We start from the raw sequence: 19,701 nt of genomic DNA, 5'->3' as shown, positions 1-19,701 counted from the left end.
AGAAGATTGCCAAGACCCTGAAACTGAGCTGTAGCATGGTGACCAAGACCATACAGCAGTTTAACAGGATAGGTTCCACTCAGAACAGGCCTCACCATGGTCACCAAAAAAGTTGAGTGCATGTGCTCAGTATCATATCCAGAGGTTGTCTTTGGGAAATAGAAGTATGAGGGCTGCCAGCATCGCTGCAGAGGTTGAAGGGGTGGGGGGTCAGCCTGTCAGTGCTCAGACCATTCACCGCGCACTGCATCAAGCTGGTCTGCATGGCTGTCATCCCAGAAGGAAGCCTCTTCTAAAAATGATGCACAAGAAAGCCTGCAAAGGGATCCTTGGCATTGACGGATGGTGTGACGGTATTGGTATGATATCCCCGTCAAAGATTCCCTTCTTCCATAAGAACATCACCCAATATTTCACTAGGAGGAATATTCCTGAGATCGTCCATTAAGCCACACATGAGTCCAGGCTTACTGCTAGAACAAGACAGACTTTAATGTTATATCACACAGCTTATATGTAATTTCCAAAACTGTTACAATGACAAATCTCCGCCCCCTCACACTGGGGCTTCCATACAGATGATTAGGCAGACACGACGGAGCCGAGTCTGAAAACACATTTCCTTTAGACAATGACATCAGTGACGCTGAGTACTAGTTGTACTGAATACATTAACTAGACAGCTCGACCCCGCATATAGAGAGATAATTACCACAATGAAGCAATCAGAATAACTAACACAAGCCACTTAAACACAGATCTCCTTCACACAACACAATAGATCAATTAACCTTTAGAAATAGTGAGGGGACATTAGCACGTCAATAACCTGTTAGCCAGGACTGAATCACACAGGGCAAGCAGGGAGAATTAAACTGAGACATATAGGCAAATGCATCACAATGGCCCCCCTTTTTCTCCCTGCTCCGGCAAACCCGGTTGGACCTTTCCTGGTCCAGTAGGGTTGACGGGTTCAGAGCTTTTAGTCCGAGGTTAACTCCGTTTGGCGTGACTGACCTCCCTTGGCAACTGCTTCAGACTCAGGTATGCCACCGGGTCGTCAGATCACACGCCGTTCAGTCCCCAAGTCTTTGTGCGATCTGCAGAGTCACCAGAAGTCAGTGTGAAGACGGCGAATGGGTCTGTGCGCCGCCATCTAGGTGTCCCGCTATGGGAGGGGCAGGTTATGGCTCTGAAGTGACAATCACAGGAGATTCATAAAAAGAAAAAGTTATATTTGTTGAAATGCTGTAGCACTGGTGCTCAGAGTTCGGGGGGGGGGGGAATCAGGGCCCCATAGGGTCAGCTACCCTCTGCTCCCTCCGCAGCCGCCAGTTCTCCTCTTTGAGCTTCTCCAGCTCCATCTCCAGTTCATGGAGCCTGGGGGGGTCAGCCTGCTGTGAACTCAGGTGGTTGTTCTCCTCCTTCATGCGGCTTATGCACTCCTCCAGCTCTATGTACTCACGGATCAGCTCCTGCTTGCTTATGTCCTGCAGGCTCTCCACGTGGTCCTTCATCATCAGGAACTGGGTGGTGGTGTAAGGGGCCACCGGTGGGCCCTTGGCGAACATCTCGGCCCGCATCTGGGACGCCCGCTGCGACTCCCTCTCCTCCAGTCGCTTCTTATCCTCCCAGGTCAGCTTGTTATACGGCTTCCAGGACCTCTTCTTCTTGGGGGGTAGCCGGCGGTGCCTCTTTCTGCCCAGCTCCCTCCAGGGCCCCTCCGGCTCATGGCTGTCGCCCATGACCAGCTGACAATGGTGTTCCCTGTTGTCCGTAATACCAGATTGTACCGTGAGGACTTCGTAAATGGTGTCCAATGGTTCTTCCGGACCCAGCTCCTGGAGATCCCAAGCCGAGTCTACACAATGGGCTGCTGCTGGTGGGCGGTACCCAGGTTGAGACCAATTTGACCTGGTGTTGTCATTCATGGGGCAATTCTGCTTGAAGTGACCCAGCTGTTTGCACCGGAAGCAGCGTTGTTCGTTGTCCTCCTGGCGTGGATAGCAAGGGCTAGATGTCATCGGTCTGTTAGGAGGTTGGTATCTAGTGGCTGGTGGGTGTGAGGGCGCCGTTGGTCGTGGAGGTTGTACCCGTGGTGTGACCTGGTTTGTCTTGCGAGTATCCGCATATTCATCCGCCAACTTCGCGGCCTCTGGTAGAGTCATGGGCCTGCGATCTCTCACCCAATCTTTGACATCCGTCTGGATGTGATTGTAAAATTGCTCCAGGAGCATTAGTTGCAAAATGTCCTCTGTGGTGGTGGCCTGGCTGCTGTTAACCCAGTTAGAGGCCGACAGGGACAACTGGCATGCCCATTCCGCGTAAGAGTCTTTCGTGGTTTTGCGTGAGTCCCTGAACTTCTGTCGGTGGGACTCTGGGGTTACTGCATAACGAGCCAGGAGCGCTTCTTTAACCCTGGCGTAGCTATGGATATCCTGATCTGGCACGGCCCGGAAAGCATCAGAAGCTTTGCCTGACAGTTTGCCTGACAATATTGAAACCCACTCTCTTCTAGCTATTCGGTGCAGGTTACATTGTCGCTCAAAATCTGCCAGGTAGTTATCAATTTCACAGTCCTTTTCATCAAAAGCTTTAAAAGCGCTAAACGGAATCTTCCTTGTGTCTGCTGTGCTGTACTCACTGTTTGGAGAATGTGCGGCTGCTTGTTGGACTGCTGCCAGTTTTAACTGTAGCTCTGCGTCTCTTATTTGTTTAGCCTCCTGTAGTTCTGCGTCTCTTATTTGTTTGTCTCTTATTTGTTTAGCCTCCTCCGCTAACAGGTCCATCACTTTCAGCACCACATCCGGCGTTGGGTTCGGGCCGAACCATGCTAGCTTCTCTCTCATTAGCTTGTTGGCTGGCGATTCCTCCTCCTGAATCACTGGTGTCTCCATCTCTTGTACTGCTGGCGTTGCTGCAATCCCGTCCTCCTGGTCTAGCTCCATTGATTCTGCTATGATGACCCGCTTGGTTTTGTTGCTAGCAATCCTTCCACGAACTTATATCATTATATGTTATATCACACAGCTTATATGCTTATATGTAATTTCCAAAACTGTTATAATGACAAATCTCCGCCCCCTCACACTGGGTCTTCCATACAGATGATTAGGCAGACACGATTAGGCAGACACGACGGAGCCGAGTCTGAAAACACATTTCCTTTAGACAATGACATCAGTGACGCTGAGTACTAGTTGTACTGAATACATTAACTAGACAGCTCGACCCCGCATATAGAGAGATAATTACCACAATGAATCAATCAGAATAACTAACACAAGCCACTTAAACACAGATCTCCTTCACACAACACAATAGATCAATTAACCTTTAGAAATAGTGAGTGGACATTAGCACGTCAATAACCTGTTAGCCAGGACTGAATCACACAGGGCAAGCAGGGAGAATTAAACTGAGACATATAGGCAAATGCATCACAGATGGATCCACCCTGATTCCATGAGACCCCCTCCCGCTCTGTATACCATAAGCACCTGGAGCTCAGGAGAGATGAGCTCAACTGATTGGAGCTTTTTCTATATCCTTCTCCCCCATTTGTTTCTCTTTTTTCCCTCTTCTTTTTAATCTCTGGAAATGCAGGTCACACAATTATACATGTCGGAACATGCTAATGGTACATCTGACAGAAAAACTCACTATTATTTTTCCAGTATTGTGTCCCTCTGCTCTATAGAGTTGTGACCTAGCTAACTATGCCACCGGACATTATGTTTAACCTGATGTATCAAGCTATCTATGTCCTCTCCAGAGATGTTTGTTACTACCACCCCTTTTTCCTCCCTCAACTGTGTTTTATACCTTTGTATTGAAAATGCAAAAATGTAATAAAAATTGTAAATTATGAAAAAAAAAAAAAAAAAAAGCCTGCAGTTTGTGTGTTGAGTTATGTTGAGGGGAAAGAAAATGTACATTGTTATACAAGCTGTGCACTCACTACTTTACATTGTAGAAAAATGTCATTTCTTCAGTGTTGTCACATGAAAAGATATAATAAAATATTTACAAAAATGTTAGGGGTGTACTCACTTTTGTGAGATACTGTGTATATACAGTTGTGCTCAAAAGTTTACCTACCCTGGCAGAATTTATGATTTTTTGGGCATTTTTCTGAGAATATGAACGATAACACAAAATCGGCCTGCAAATTTGTGTAAAATATACAATGTGGCCCTTGAAGTAAAACATTTGGAGACCCCTGGGTTAAAGGATAAATTCACCTTTTCAAAAAAATAAAATAAATGCACGTCTTTTTGCAAGCAAAAAAATTATTTTTTTTTTAATTGGAAAACTGAAAAGCGTTGCACCCACGATCAGCAGATTGTGAGTGCTATGCAGGGCTCTTGCAGACTCTCTTTCTAAGCTGTGTGCTTGTACCTCATATGATCATTCAGTTACACACCGGAACTTTTAATGAACTACTATACCAATCAACAGCTATACCTGCATGAGGGGCCAGCTTGAAGTGATCTAGCAGGACTTCATTTTCTGACTAAAGTTTCACTTTAGTCACTGGTTGCTTGCTCCAGGTTAAAGTTAACCGATAGTAAACTTGAGTAATGCCATGAAACAAATCCAATGATATGATGAAGCAATACAAAAGTGATAATTTCATGAAAACAACATGTCAACACAACCTGTAGGTCCAGCAAGTTTATAAGCAAATCTCAATGTTTGTTGTAAAAGTCTAACTTGACCCTAACCCTCCTGCTTCCTGAGCCACCCTGCTGGTTTCTTAAAAATAACAAACATATTATACTTACCTTCTCTGTGCAGTTGGTTTTGCTCAGAGCAGCCTGGATCCTTCTCTTCTTGGGTCCCTCTTCGGTGCTCCTGGCCCCGTTTTTCCTGTTGAGTGCCCCAACAGCAAGCAGCTTGCTATGGGGGCACCCGAGCCGAGTTAAAGCTCCCTGTGTCCATTCAGAAACAGAGCCACGGCCTACCCTGCCCTCTTTCTCTCCTTATTGACCGACTGACTTTGATGGACAGCAGCGAGAGCCGGCGGCGCCGCACTGCTGTCTCAGCCAATAACGAGAGGAGTCACAGACAACTGAGACACTCCAGCAACTTCGTTTGATCTCGAAGGAGCTCAGGTAAGTATTGGGGGGGGGGGCTTCTGCACACTGTTTTTTTATCTTAATGCAAAGAATACATTAAAGTGGACTTCCACCCATTTAAAATTCAGCTGCTGACACTCACCTGTCCCACGGTCCAGCAATGCGGGCTCACAAAGCCCCACTCCTCTCCGAGGCGTCAACATTCTAACTGTGGCTTCACAGCCCGGTGCGCACTGCGCATGCCTGAGCTACGCTGCACACTGTGAATGGTTGGGCAATCTTCTGGGATCTGTGACGTGTGCCAGAAGATTGCAGGGAGGGAGGGGGAGAGGTGAACTTCTTTCCAGCGCCGCAGAGCCAGGTGGATGTAGCATCGGTCCCCCGCCAGCTCTAACACTGAGAACCAAGCGATCAAACATTGCAGAGAGCTGTTGACTGTCAGTCACTGCTCTCTGCTCTGCCCCCTCCTTGCTCACTGGATCGCTGGGCTGTGAAGAGGGGGGCAGCAGCCGACTAAGGCTGAGCCAGGTGTCTGTCCAGGCATGTGCGCAGATCCTGACTCCAGTGTCGCGATCTTGCCTGAACCGGCTCTGTGATTTCAGCCTACTGTCGGCTGAAAAAGGATTACAGGAGTGCAAAACGAACTGCACTCCAGTGATTCACAGGAGAAGTACAGCTAATCGAACTTTGGGTGTAATCTCCTTAACAAGAAAACAATGTAAAAGATCCCTATGAATTTGCAGAGTTATATTGAAACCTATCCAGTATTCTGAGGGGTTGTATGACTGTTTGGTTAATTATGAACCTAAAGGGTACCTCCACAATAGCAAATACGGAAAAAAAAGATATAGTATAAACAATTGCGGCACAAGTCATATTTTAATTGAATGTTATTAAAAATTACCTTTCCTTTTTTTAATCTGCAGCTCTGTAATTTTCTGTAAAATGCAATTGCAATTTTTTAGTAACCTGGTTATTGTGTTTTTACAGAGTCTGTTATGACCGAGCTCCAAAGTATCGCACAGCTTTAACATTTCTCCTCTCTGCACTGTGGCATGGTGTTTATCCTGGATACTATTTCACCTTCATTACTGGTATTCCTGTGATGATGGCTGCAAGAGCAGTGAGTATTGTGCTACAAGTCATAAAAATGACAGCAGTAAGAAAATGGCAATGTCAATACACACAGGTGACAGGTTGCGTTTACAAGTGGGCAGGGGGGGCTGCGTCCACAGCTTCACACCTGCTGCCTCCTTCAGCTCTGATGAGCGTTGCTGCATGTAGGACAGTGCTCCTTTCCCTCTGTGGTGGACGGAAGCTCTAATGCAAAGTGCAAAACACTTCACTGGACACAATCCATGTAAGAATTGAAGTGTATTATACTGTAGATTCAAGCTGAACCTCACTGGTCATGATGCTAGATGTAGCGAAAGACATAAAGTTGCTTTAGTTGGAGGCGCATGTGAGGAGCCCAGAGGATGGCTGCTTGAGCCGGGAGCTCCTCACCACCCCAGTCCAGCGGTGCCTGTAAGTAAGCCAAAAACAGTCTGGAAGTCGTGCCACCGCTACACACAGCACCCCCAGACACCAGGGCACCCCTCTATATACTTGGATTAATTAAAGGGACACATTAAAGCTGTTATTTTGCTGTTTAAAAACACTGCAAAAAACGGCAGAAATCCAAGATGGCTGCTGCTGCTGCACCTCACAAGAGCAGAGCTGAGGAGATGCCTGAGGGAAGGAATCTTTCAGAAGCGGCTCCCCTACTTTTTAACCCCCTGGTTCAAGTGAATAATCAGCAAGATATACCCCCCTCAATAAATTCTGCAGAACCCCTGGTAGGCTGTAATATGGAGGACTTTGCAATTCCCCTCATGGGACCTAACATAGGAAATCAGGCTGCTCAATTCTCTGTCAGCCCCCTGACTGCAGCCTCTGCATTCTCAGTGACTGATTTATATCAGGCACTGGCTGAACTTCTGGATAGGGGACTTTCTCAAACTGCTACCAAGATAACAGGAGAATTAAAAGCAGATTTTCAGAATTTGGGCACCAGAATTGAAGCTATAGAAAACAAGCTTGATCAAACTGTGGCAGCCACAAACCAGAACTCAGAGCATATCCAAACAGTACAGGAGCAATTGGATGTGGCCCTTTCCAGGATCGACGAATTGGAGAACAGATCCAGGAGGTATAATATCCGGATCAGAGGTCTGCCTGAATCCATCACTGACATTCCAGCAGCGGTACAAAATGTGATCCAGGGTCTGATCCCTAACATTCCTCAAAACCGCCTAGAGCTTGACAGAGCCCACAGAGCCCTGGGGCCACCCAGAAAGGACGGCTTACCGCGGGACATCATCGCCAAACCTCACTTTTACGCAGTAAAGGATGAAGTCATGAGACTAGCACGTTCTGTGCCCAATGTTTTGTGTCAAGGTCATCCCGTCCAAATATACGCAGACCTTTCTCCCTCCACAATGCAGCGAAGACGGTCATTGAAACCGCTACTTCTAGTCCTGGCCCAAAAGGATATAAAATATAAATGGGCATTCCCCTTTGCGGTCAAGTTCTCAGAAAAAGGGAAGAATTACTCCTTTTCCACTTTCCCTGATGGTGAAAGATTACTTCTACGCCTTAAGCTCATATCGCAAGAACCCGCCATGGATACTTCTCATAGTATTCCAAATACTTCCAAGAGACCGACCCCCACCAGTCCTCAATCCCTGCTCTGGACCAGGTCAAAGTCCAAGAAGGCTAGAGACGGCGGACCCATCTGACCTTGGTTGACACATTGGTCATATTCACCTTGAACTTTAGAGGATCTCGGATGGACCTAAGCATGAGGATTAGACTTTCTCTGATCAGCTTAACAATTTCTTGGACACTTGCTATTACACCGTTACTTCACTTCCTTAAAAGATCGGCCCCCTCTTTTTTTTTTTTTTGCAGGGGGATGTCCCCACCTTGATTTTGGGGTCCCTCCCTCCTCGATTCCCTCAGAGCGGAGGACGGGGGGACTTTCGGGTCGGACCTAGATCCGACCGAACTGGGTCTTGACTTACTTGATTCCTTCCAGTTACTGTTTTTGAAAATTGTTTCATGCATTTTTTCAGGGGCGCCCTGGCTGGGGTGGGCCCCATGTACCTCCGCCTTTCCCTCAGACTCCAGAAGGTCTCTGGGGGCGAGGTCGCTTGTTCCCTCCTGGAGCAAGCTTGACTTGTTCTACCTTGGTAGAAGTTCTCGAGGGCGTCTCCCAACCCCCCCCCCCCCCCCGAGAATGTATTTTCGCTTTTTTTACCTATTCTCCTTTAGTTGGATTGGGAGACCTTCCTTTCATCTCTTTTTCTCTTTCGATTCTGTTCTTTCCTTTTCTGTTCCTTGCCTTTCCCACATGTGCCTAACCTTTCAATATTTTACAGCTTGCATTACCTACGAACAAAGGGTGTTCACCTGGCTGCCTGATGTCCATCCTGACAGCTGGCAGGTTTGGGAGAGCGGAAGACATCTAAGGGTGAGTGGAGGTGGAGACAGACACAGTGACTTTTCGGATCCCCATGGCTGATCACGTACAGAGCTCCCTCAAAATAGCCACACATAATGTTCAGGGCCTGAACTCCCCCGTCAAAAGGCGAAAGATCTTTGATAGTTACAAAGCGCTCGGACTTGACATCCTCATGATACAAGAGACCCACTTTCCTGGGCGGTACAGTCCCAAATTTGTCCACTCTCATTTTCCCCTTTTCTATTTGGCTAATGCTGAGAATAAAACTAAAGGGGTTGCAATTTTTCTCTCCAAATCCTGTAACTTTGAATATCTCTCTGACTTCAAAGACCCAGAGGGAAGGTTTATATTGGTTAAGGGCAAAATTGAGGGTCATCTTTACTCCCTGGTCTCATACTATTCTCCCAACAAAGGGCAAGACAAGTTTTTCCAACTAATCTTGGATACTGTAACCCCCCTTATGGAAGGCACAGTCATTTGGGGGGGGGATTCCAATGTGGCTTTTGACCAAGGTTTGGACAAATCCAAACCTCCATCTGCCCAACTTACTAGACCCACTAGGGTCAGCCTGAAAATTGCCAAATTACTCCATGACAGGGGGATGACGGATGTCTGGCGGGAGTCTAATGCTTCAAAGAGAGACTACACCCATTACTCTCACCCGCATAATACCTATGCCAGGATTGACCATATTTTAATTCCTTCATTTGTCCTTCCGGCAGTGATCAAGGCCCAAATCAGAGACACGGTCCTGTCTGACCACTCCATGGTCATCATGTCCATACGCACTATAGCCGGTATGGCAAAGAGTGGACATTGGCGGCTAAACGAGTCCATTCTCTCCAATCCAACCACAACAACAGAAATCAATAAAGCTCTTCAAGAATATTTCACAATTAACAATGTTGAGGATATCTCCGCAGAGACCCTATGGGCAGCCCATAAAGCTTGTATTAGAGGTAAAATTATTCAGATCTCCACACGAATCAAAAGAGAACACGAAGCGGACGTTGTGCGATTGGAGAGGTCATACAGGACCCTAAGGGCACAACACAAAAAGAAACCGTCTTTAGCCTTACTAGAGAATATTGACAAGCTGAGACTAGAACTTAATTTAGTTCTCACAACAAAAGCGGAGAGATCTCTCCGCTGGAGTGGCAATAAGTTTTACACCCAAAAAGAAAAGATAGGTCAGATGTTAGCGACCAAATTGTCCCCTAAAACAAGGTTTCATTCCTTGCCCAAGATACGCATAGCGGGTCAAGAACCTACGGCCAATCCAAAAAAGATTCTGGAAGCATTTCAAACATTCTATTCTAACCTGTATAGTGCTCCTCCACAGCTTCCCAGGGACTCGATCGACGATTTCCTGGACAGCCTATCCATCCCATCCTTAGACACAGAACATAGAGACAGGTTGGAAGCACCTTTTTCGGTTGAGGAGGTGGCGACAGTAATCAAGGGCCTCCGTAAGGGTTCAGCCCCAGGCCCAGATGGTCTATCAGTCCCCTATTATAAAACATTTGCAGATACCCTAGTCCCACATATGACAAACTTTTTTAATTTCAAGACTCAAGGCTCCCCCTTGGGTACACAACTGAATACTGCATACATTACGGTTATTCCAAAACCGGAGAAAAATCTAGAAGAAGTTTGTAATTACCGCCCCATATCCCTGATAAATAATGACCTAAAAATTCTTACAAAAATTCTAGCTGTCCGCATCTCCTCTTTCATTGGTAAATATATTCACAAGGACCAAGTTGGGTTTATCCCAGGTCGACAAGGCCCAGATCAAGTGAGAAGGGCAGTAGACATTGTCTCAATCTTGCAATCCAACTGGGACAGAGGTCCGAAACAACAAGGCTTTCTCCTAGCACTTGATCTGCAGAAGGCCTTTGATTCTGTGTCCTGGCAATATCTCCTCCCCCTACTAGAGCGATGGGGCTTTGGCCCGAGATTCCTGGGGGTGATACAAGCTCTCTATTCCAACCCCAAGGCCCTAATCCGAATCCAAGGGTACTATTCTTCCCCAATAGACATAGCTAGGGGTACCAGACAGGGATGCCCTCTCTCCCCAATCGTTTTTGCAATGGCAATTGAAACCCTGGCAATAGCTATCCGACAGAACCCTGACGTTTTGGGTGTATCATGCGGAGATCAAATTCATAAATGTGGGCTCTTTGCCGATGATTTACTATTATTTCTTACCTCTCCCATTACTTCCTTACCAAACCTCTACAGGGTAATTTCAGAATTCTCTAAAATCTCTGGGCTTCAGGTTAATTATGCCAAATCACAAGCCTTGAATGTGTCCCTCCCACCTTCCACAGTATCCCTCCTCCAACAGTCATTCAAATTTGAATGGTGTCCCTCATCCATCAAATATCTAGGGATTTCCTTAACAGCGCGTACAGAATCCCTATACACAAACAATTATCCTCCCCTATACCGAAAACTTACAGCAGACATGAATAACTGGGCCAAATATGAACTTTCCTGGCTAGGCAGAATTAACTCTATAAAGATGACCTTGCTTCCTAGAATCTTATATCTATTTCGCTCCCTTCCCATCTCCATCAGAAAAGACCAGTTGCAGTCTTTACAAAGCAAAATACTCAAATTCATCTGGGGCAAGTCAGGTTACAGAATCCCCCAAAACACCCTATATAACCATAGGAAAAGAGGGGGGCTGGGATTACCGCATCTATATAAGTACTTCTTAGCCGCGAGGCTGGCTCAACTATCAGTAGTTTACTCCAAATTTGATAAACCGGACTGGGTCCATATAGAGAAACAGGCTGTCCCCCATCTTTCCCTAGACTACTTACTTTGGTGCCCCCAAAAGAGAAGACCACCCATTTTGTCCCCCTCCCTCTCTCAATCTTACGCCCTTTGGGATAGAATCCGTCACCTTCCAGCCCTGGTTTCGAAAGCGCAACCTCTAGCCAATGTATTTCAAAACCCAAATTTTCCACCTGGAATGGACAATAAGGCCTTCAGTTGGTGGTTGGACAAGGGCCTGTACCGCATAGGACACTATTTCACAACCAAGGGCCCTCTTACCCTAGACCAGTGTTTAACCAAGTTGGATCTCCCTGACACTGAAAAATTCAGATTCAGACAGATATCACAATTCCTACACACTCTATGGACGGAGAGACCTCTACCTCCCAAATTCACAGACTACGAGCTCTGGTGCGGGCAGGCCATGGGACAAAGGGGAGGGATATCTGTCATCTACTCTTCCCTCACTCGCCCGACCGAGAAGTCTTCCTACATGATGGCATGGGAGGCCGACCTCCAACTTGAATGGGACCTGGAGACCTGGCAAGCGGCTTGCTTTGATTCATTTCAGGGTATCTTAAATACTTCCTTGATTGAAGCAAACTTAAAAGTTCTCATGAGGTGGTATATGACTCCCGCCAGACTTGCGGCCATCTACCCATCATCAGATCCCAGTTGTTTTAGAGGATGCCAACTCCTGGGTTCGATGGTGCATGTCTGGTGGGAATGCCCCCGAATTAGACCAGTCTGGAAGAAGATTTTTAACCTCATCTACACAGTCACTAAATGCTCGGTCCCCAGGTCAGCATCTGTTGCTCTCCTAAACGCTCGGATTCCGGGTATATCCAAGCCCAATCAGAAGCTGATCCGATTTATGCTCCTCGGGGGTAAAATTACCATCGCTAGGGCTTGGAAACAACCCAGGGTTTCCATTAAAGCGGTAAACCGCAAGATTTTGTGGATCATGATGCAGGAAAAGCTGGCCAGCATTCTATCTAACACGAAACAAAAATTTGAAGCTGTATGGGAACCATGGGCGTCCCACTGTGGTTTATCTCTAGATACTGGGGTACACCCTGGGCAACCTGCATCCTCCAGCTCTAGTTAGGCACATGCTCCCTTCCCTTTCTTTTTCTCTTCCCCCCATTTCTCTTTCTCTTTCCTACCTCTTATCCTTTTAAGATAGTTGTTTGACTTAAGGGTAATGTTTTATATTCGTTTTTTTATAAAAAACAATTTGGCAACACTATAGGCCTAATTGAATTCGTAAGTACAAGCTAGAAGTGCAGTGAAGTCAAATTCGAACCCACTAATTTTCTTACGTATGCTTTTATTGGAGGGGTGGATTGGGGGGGGGGCCTGGCCGGGGCACAGAATGATCCCATTAGGGGTGCCCAGGACAGGTAGGACTCCCCTGAGCGAGTGACTACTATATTCATTTTTTTTCCCTCCCCTTCCCCTGTTAGCAAGCTCGTATATTTCCTTTAACCACTTGCCCACCAGGTGAATTCTGGCACTTCTCTCCTTCATGTGAAAATCACAATTTTTTTGCTAGAAAATTAATCAGAACCCCCAAACATTATATATATTTTTTTTAGCAGACATCCTAGGGAATAAAATGGCAGTCATTGCAATACTTTTTGTCACACCGTATTTGCGCAGCGGTCTTACAAGCGCACTTTTTTTGGATAAAAATCACTTTTTTGAATTAAAAAATAAGACAACAATACATTTTGCCCAATTTTTTTATATATTGTGAAAGATAATGTTACGCCGAGTAAAATGATACCCAACATGTCACGCTTAAAAATTGCGCCCGCTCGTGGCATGGCGTCAAACTTTTACCCTTAAAAATCTCGATAGGCGACGTTTAAAAAATTCTACAGGTTGCATTTTTTGAGTTGCAGAGTAGGTCTAGGGCTAGAATTATTGCTCTCACTCTAACGATCGCGGCGATACCTCACTTGTGTGGTTTGAATACCGTTTTCATATGAGATCTGGGGTCAAAAAGACCTCAGATCTCATAATTAGACTTAAATGCAAAAAAAAAAAATAAAAAAAAAAAAATGTCATTTTTTCAAATGACAAAAAAAAAAAATGTTTCTTTAAGAGGCTGGGCGGGACTGACGTTTTGACGTCACTTCCGCCCAGCAGAGCTATGAGGACGGGTGAAGGAGATTTCTCCTTCAGTCCCGTCCCCGCTCAGCTGCCGGACACATCCGATCCCCTCCGCCGCTACCGACGGCTCCGGTAAGCGGCGGAGGGCGCGGGAGAGCGGCGGGAGGGGCCCTCTCCCGCCACCGATAACGGCGATCTCGCGGCGAATCCGCCACGGAGACCGCCGTTATCGTGTACACCACCGCCCCCTGAAAAGATGAATATCTCGGTTGTGGCAGCAGCTGCTGCCGTTATCGAGATATTCAACTTTAAAAAGAGGACGTCTTTTTGACATGGGGCGGTGGTCAAGAGGTTAATCAGCCTACAATCGGGCAATATGAAGTCGGTTGAGGCCTTGTTGCTGACATTTTGCCTTATTTGTTGAATGTTTTGATGTTGTAGACACGGCCTTTGGTCATACTGTAATTGTATTCTATATTTGGAAAAATAAAAATCTATTGAAAGCAAAAAAAAAAAAAAAAAAGTTGCTTTAGTTTAGATGGCAGCTATTGAGCTGCGTTCATAGGCTTGATGCTCCACCATAGCTGGGTTTATCAGTAACTCTACCAGACTGAACAGCTAGCCAATCTGTCCACATTTGTTATACACATGAATGGATTCAAATATTCAGATACTTATTTTAGCTATGCTATGATTTGATAAAAATTACTATAGAAGCGGTATTAAACCCAAGAACAAACATTTATTATCTGATCGAATGCTGGTTTTATGACAGAATCCAGTCTAATGATAGCGTTTCTGTTGAGCAGAGAAACAGATCAAAATGTGTCTGGTTATTGCTTAATTGGATGAATTATGCTTCATGTGTACCCAGTTTTAGAAACATTATAGACTAGGCATCACTAAATGGCAAACTGGAGCGCCACAGTACCGCCACTTAGGAACCATTCTGCCTAGAGATGCCGCCGATGTGACTGTCATTCTCACAGAGCCGACAGTGGGAGGTGGGACAGCTCTGGATGTAGGGCAGGGGCTGCCCTAGTTATCAAGCAGGTGATTGGTTGCTAGGATGCTAGCAGCCAATCACCAGTTTGCAGCTCCCACCCTCTAGCCCAGTGTTTCCCAACTCCAGTCCTCAAGGCACACAGGTCATGTTTTCAGGATTTCCCTCAGATAAAACGGCTGTGGTAATTACTAAGGCAGTGAAACTGATCAAATCACCTGTGCAAAATAATGGAAAGCCTGAAAACATGACCTGTTGGTGTGCCTTGAGGACTGGAGTTGGGAAACACTGCTCTAGCCAAACATGCTGTGACTCCTGTGCTCCCTGTCTGTGTAAGGGGTGATGTAAAGGGGGGCTGAGGACATTAATGGGATTGCAAAAAATTGTAATGGAGGGGCTTAGGACAGTTGGGGGGCGAGCTCAGGACAGTTGGGGGGCGAGCTCAAGACAGTTGGGGAGCGAGCTCAGGACAGTTGGGGGGCGAGCTCAGGACAGTTGGGGGGCGAGCTCAAGACAGTTGGGGGGCGAGCTCAGGACAGTTGGGGGGCGAGCTCAGGACAGTTGAGGGGGGGGGGGATTCTGATTTTTTTACTGACTGTACCTCCATGAATTTTAATTCAATACCCCTGTTATAAACCAAGAAATGGTTGGTTCACTTTAATGCTTCGAAGTCCGACGGACAAAAAAAGAACAGGTTCTCTATCTATGGTCCGTCGGACTTCCGAGAAAAAAAGTCAGATGGAGGCTACACATGGCCGGACTTTCCGAGAAAAAAAATCAGACAGGCTTTTTTTCTCGGAAAGTCCGGCCGTGTGTACGAGGCATTAGACAACCTAGCTTTTTATAACAAGCAATTAGACTTTTGTTGTTTCTTTGTGTCCATTGCACACCAAACAGGAACAGAAGCAGTTCTGCCTTTTTCTAATGCGATATAATCAGTGCTTATTACTGGAAGGCATGCTCTACCACATTAACATTCTTGAGATAAACTATTTTGTGCACATTCTAGACAGAGAACACTGACTAAACCTGTTCAAAGCAGTTATTTTGGGTTTGGAATAACAGTATTGTCCTACAGGGAAAAGCATTAAACTTAACATAAACTGTGTTCAAATTTCAGGTAAGAAATAATTTCCGTCAGTACTTCATTACTTCGAAAGTGCGTAAACTTGGGTATGACATCATCACATGGACTGTAACCCAGATGGCCATCTCCTACACTATTGCCCCTTTTTTCTTCCTGGCTATGGCGCCTAGCCTTAAAATGTACAAGTATGTATCCATGTTAATACACTGGTATTGTTTAGTGCAGAATGACTTATCTCGGTGTGTAAAGCTTTTATTAATCATTAAGTAGAGGTGATCTGCATGAGTACATTTACATTTCATCAGTTTTTTTTTTTATTGGAAGTTGTGGTCTGGTTTCTTGGTGCTAAACTCTATACTGGGACAACAGATGGGAGGCCTAAAAACACAGGTAGACATGTTGCTCTCTTTGTCTAATAGCACTGCAGCCTTCCTCCCCAACACTTTACAATTGTACCATTGAATCCATACAGATATAGTGGCCTGCCTACATACATGATTACAATGATGTGGACAGACTAAAGCCTGGTACCCACTATACGTTTTTCTTGTTAAACCCAACTGGCTGAACGAAAAAAACTGACAGATCGCTGTACTACTACTACTAACGCAAGTGATGTTAGTAGCAATCTGCTGTGCTATTGGGTTCTGACAGGGGGACCGCACTCTGCCAGAACACACTGATCAGCACTGGCAGCCATTGGCTGCCAGCTCTGATCTAATGCAGATCGGATGCTGGTTTTCTAGTATGCCCATTTGACAGAAGCCGATCGTGAGACTGGCATCTGTCAGACTGGGCTGAAAGTTAGCCTGTTCTTTCAGTTTTCGGCCTGTGTTTACCTGGCATAATGTTCTGTATACACAGGCATTAGCCCGGGTTCACACTGAGCTGTGGCAATGAAGCCGTGCGAGTTTAGCTGAACTCGCACAATTTCACTCCCGCATGTCAGTCCCGAATTCGGCCGCGATTTCAGAGACATCTGTGCAGGTTTCTGCACAGATGTCAATGTAAATCGCAGCCCGAAATCGCAAAAAGTATTACAGAAACTACTTTTTGAAATCGTGTGGCGTCGCAAATGCGTCGCATTGATTAGGACGATGCCATTGCTACCAATTGCCGCCAATTTGACATGTCAAATCGTACCAATGTGAACAAGGGCTAAAGACAATAGGGGACATTTATCAGTTCTGTTGCACAGGCAGACAATGCTAGGCAGGAGCAGTGAGACAGATTTATTATAATTGGGCAGCTGCAGTCATAAATTACCCTTTAACCGCTTTGTATACATTTTTTTGTTTTAACATTTCACCTTCTGCTAAAACTTTTGTGAATCAGTACTGCTTGGACCTTGAAGAAGGGGACACTTTGAAAGCTCGTCCATGGAAAATTATATGTTGGTGCAAATAAAAAAAGTATCATGGACAGTACTCAATTCTCTCTATCACATTTACACTAATACGGCTACAATCACCCCAAGTATAATAGCCCTGCAACAGAAAAAAACCTACTCCAACCACTTAATTGTGCATATGTTTGAGTAAAAATGTGTCTCCTCTTCAGTTGTAAATCTGTTGCAGACCTGTGGGGTCCCAAAAGCACATTAAAAACAAGCAGCCCAATTTGTGATGAATTTTTAGCTAATTTACTTGATCGACATATCTCAATGAGCTCAGCATAGGTTATTGATTCCTGATAATTGTTACCCAGGTGGAAAAAGTGCATTGAGCTGTAGCTTCTGACTACATTGACAATGCAGATGCAATGCACAAGGACCTGGCAAATAGACCCTCTAATTAGAAATTCTTTAAAACAGTCAGTTGCTAAGACTGACCTTACAGGTTAGTGCATTGTGGTGCAATTCATTTTCAGTGGCACCCCAAAGCACTTAAGCTCACCATACACATTACAATTTGGTCATACAACTTCCTTTTTGATATACCAACAACTATGTAGTACAGGGGCTTCCCTGAATGAATATAGATTAATTGGATAGTTTCCGTATGTGCTCATATTACATAGTTTTGGGAAAGCTAAAATTGATTGTATGTCAAGATTGTAACATGTATTGTGACCCTAAGACAAAGTATCTGCTTTACAATCACAAGTCACAGTATTATATTACTGTGTATTGTGGTGTACTGATTCAGAAAAAAGGTGTGTGTGTTTTTCTTTTTCCATCCTGGTGCATCATCAGCCCATTCATTTGAAGGATAGGTTCACCTTTTGATCAGAAATAAATGAATGCAAATTTTTTTGAAAAAAATTGCATTTATTATTTTTTGTTGCAAGAGCCCGTAAAGCATTGCACATCACTGATGCTATTCAAGTCTCCTGCAGACCTGTCAAGACCTCGTACAAGCAAGCTGTCTGGAAGAATCAATGCACTACCACAGAGCTGTGGTAGGTAATTAAAAACTACAAGCCGACAGCTGCTAAGGCTGTCAGGACTTGTAGTTTTCCATTCACAGAACATGTTGAATGGACAGGTGGGCAGCGGAGCCCTGCACGACCGTATTTTTTTTTTAATTGTGACAAAGGTGGAGAAGTGTAAAATATTGTGATAAAGTGCAAGGTGTTGTAAAATACAGTAACCAATCAGATTTCAAATAAAGTTTTGTAGAGTAATAAAAAAAGAAAAAAAAAAGACTAAAACTCTGAATGAAATGTGTTTGTACACGTTGTTTTTTTTTCTTTATTGAATTAGCTAGGTAACAAAAAACAGGAAATGTTCAGAAGGCAATTCTACCAAATCCCGATTTTGTTCTTTCTTTTATTTCATTTTTTCCCTTCTATTACATGGTAAATCTAAAGGTTGTGCAATCAGATTCCATCCTGTATGGCCAGACTTAAGCTGTGTCCACTCATCACAATGAAAATGTTCAGGTCATCTCAGAAATAGAATTTTTGTGAAATTAAACATCATTTCTTTTTCTTTTTGCCTAGGTCATTCTATTTTTACTTCCATATTGCTGTTGTTATTGTGCTTATTATTCTGCCCAACAAGCCATCAAAGGACAGACAGCGATATTACTCTAAAAAGACTCCTTTATCCACAACCAATCATTTGGAAGAAAAGGAACCCTTCAAGCACATGAACAATAACTCCAGATGAATGACAAATGGACAATGGACTTTATACACAATACGTGTTTGCTCACACCAAAGACTGGGAATACTGGACGGCCCAGTATCCCAGTGTCAGATCTTTTTTTATTTTATTTTTATTTTTGTTATTTTATTTTTTTGTATTTAATGGACTTAAACTTTCAAAATTTTAATACTAAACATTTCAGTTATGTGAATGGTGTCCTGGTGTAAGCCAACGCTGTCATTCACTATGGACTATCCACTATAACAAAGTTCTTAACGGGCATCTGCACACTACTGTAATAATGATGAATCTGGCAACATTTCCCTTAAAGGGAAGGCATAGTTCTATCATTTTTTTTTATATGCATACTTGTAAAAAGAACAGGTGGATGTAAATAATCTTTTCAATATAGATCAATGTTTTTAAAACTGTTTTTGTGTATAATTTAAAACTATTTAGTTATATGTCCATATTAGCCTCCTAATTTACAGTGCTACACAATGGCCGTGTTTTATTGCTTCTTCCTCTCACAGCATAAGCCTCTGTGTACATGATATTTCAACACGTGGTTAAAAAAATAATTGTTGCAGATAATCTACAAATCGCTACATTAAATGTAATAACAATTTTTAAGTGCAAGCATGTAAAAATAAGAAAATCTCATCAAAATGACTTATGGGTAAACCTTGCAATAATAAATCAGCTAGGCTGTACAAGGTCATACAGTTTATAAATGGTGGCCTGATAATCCTAAAAAGCTACACATAATCTTCACCCCACTGGTGGTCATATGACTAAAGCTTAGATGTCGATCATGTGGTCTTTGCTAAAAACAAAGCTCACTGTACAGTCAGAGCCACTCACTGAAAGGAATGCACCTGCAGGCAGACCAGTAACTTACATTGTTAGATTTAGAGCACAACAGCCTTGTTGGGAAGAGTGCAAAGTATGTCAGAATATATGTGTTGCCAAGAGAGAAAAACTTGTAGGGCAAGTGATTCCTGGGTGCAGGGGTGATGCCAGAGAAGC

General features: G+C 44.4%; 1 protein-coding gene across 1 annotated transcript in view; it reads left to right on the top strand.

Annotated features, from left to right (window-relative positions):
• Nucleotides 1–19,397, top strand: part of MBOAT1 (membrane bound O-acyltransferase domain containing 1) — a 105,231-nt gene extending 85,834 nt beyond the window's left edge. Inside the window, exons 11-13 of the mRNA XM_040353782.1 lie at nucleotides 6,072–6,204; nucleotides 15,615–15,766; nucleotides 18,525–19,397. Coding sequence (XP_040209716.1) covers nucleotides 6,072–6,204; nucleotides 15,615–15,766; nucleotides 18,525–18,693 — 454 coding nt within the window. The 3' untranslated portion in view covers nucleotides 18,694–19,397. The remainder of the gene's footprint in view (nucleotides 1–6,071; nucleotides 6,205–15,614; nucleotides 15,767–18,524) is intronic.
• Nucleotides 19,398–19,701: the final 304 nt, after the last annotated feature.

Source organism: Rana temporaria, chromosome 5 (genome assembly GCF_905171775.1).
Source record: "Rana temporaria chromosome 5, aRanTem1.1, whole genome shotgun sequence".
NCBI lineage: Eukaryota > Metazoa > Chordata > Amphibia > Anura > Ranidae > Rana > Rana temporaria.
This window is presented reverse-complemented; position numbering and strand designations above follow the sequence as displayed.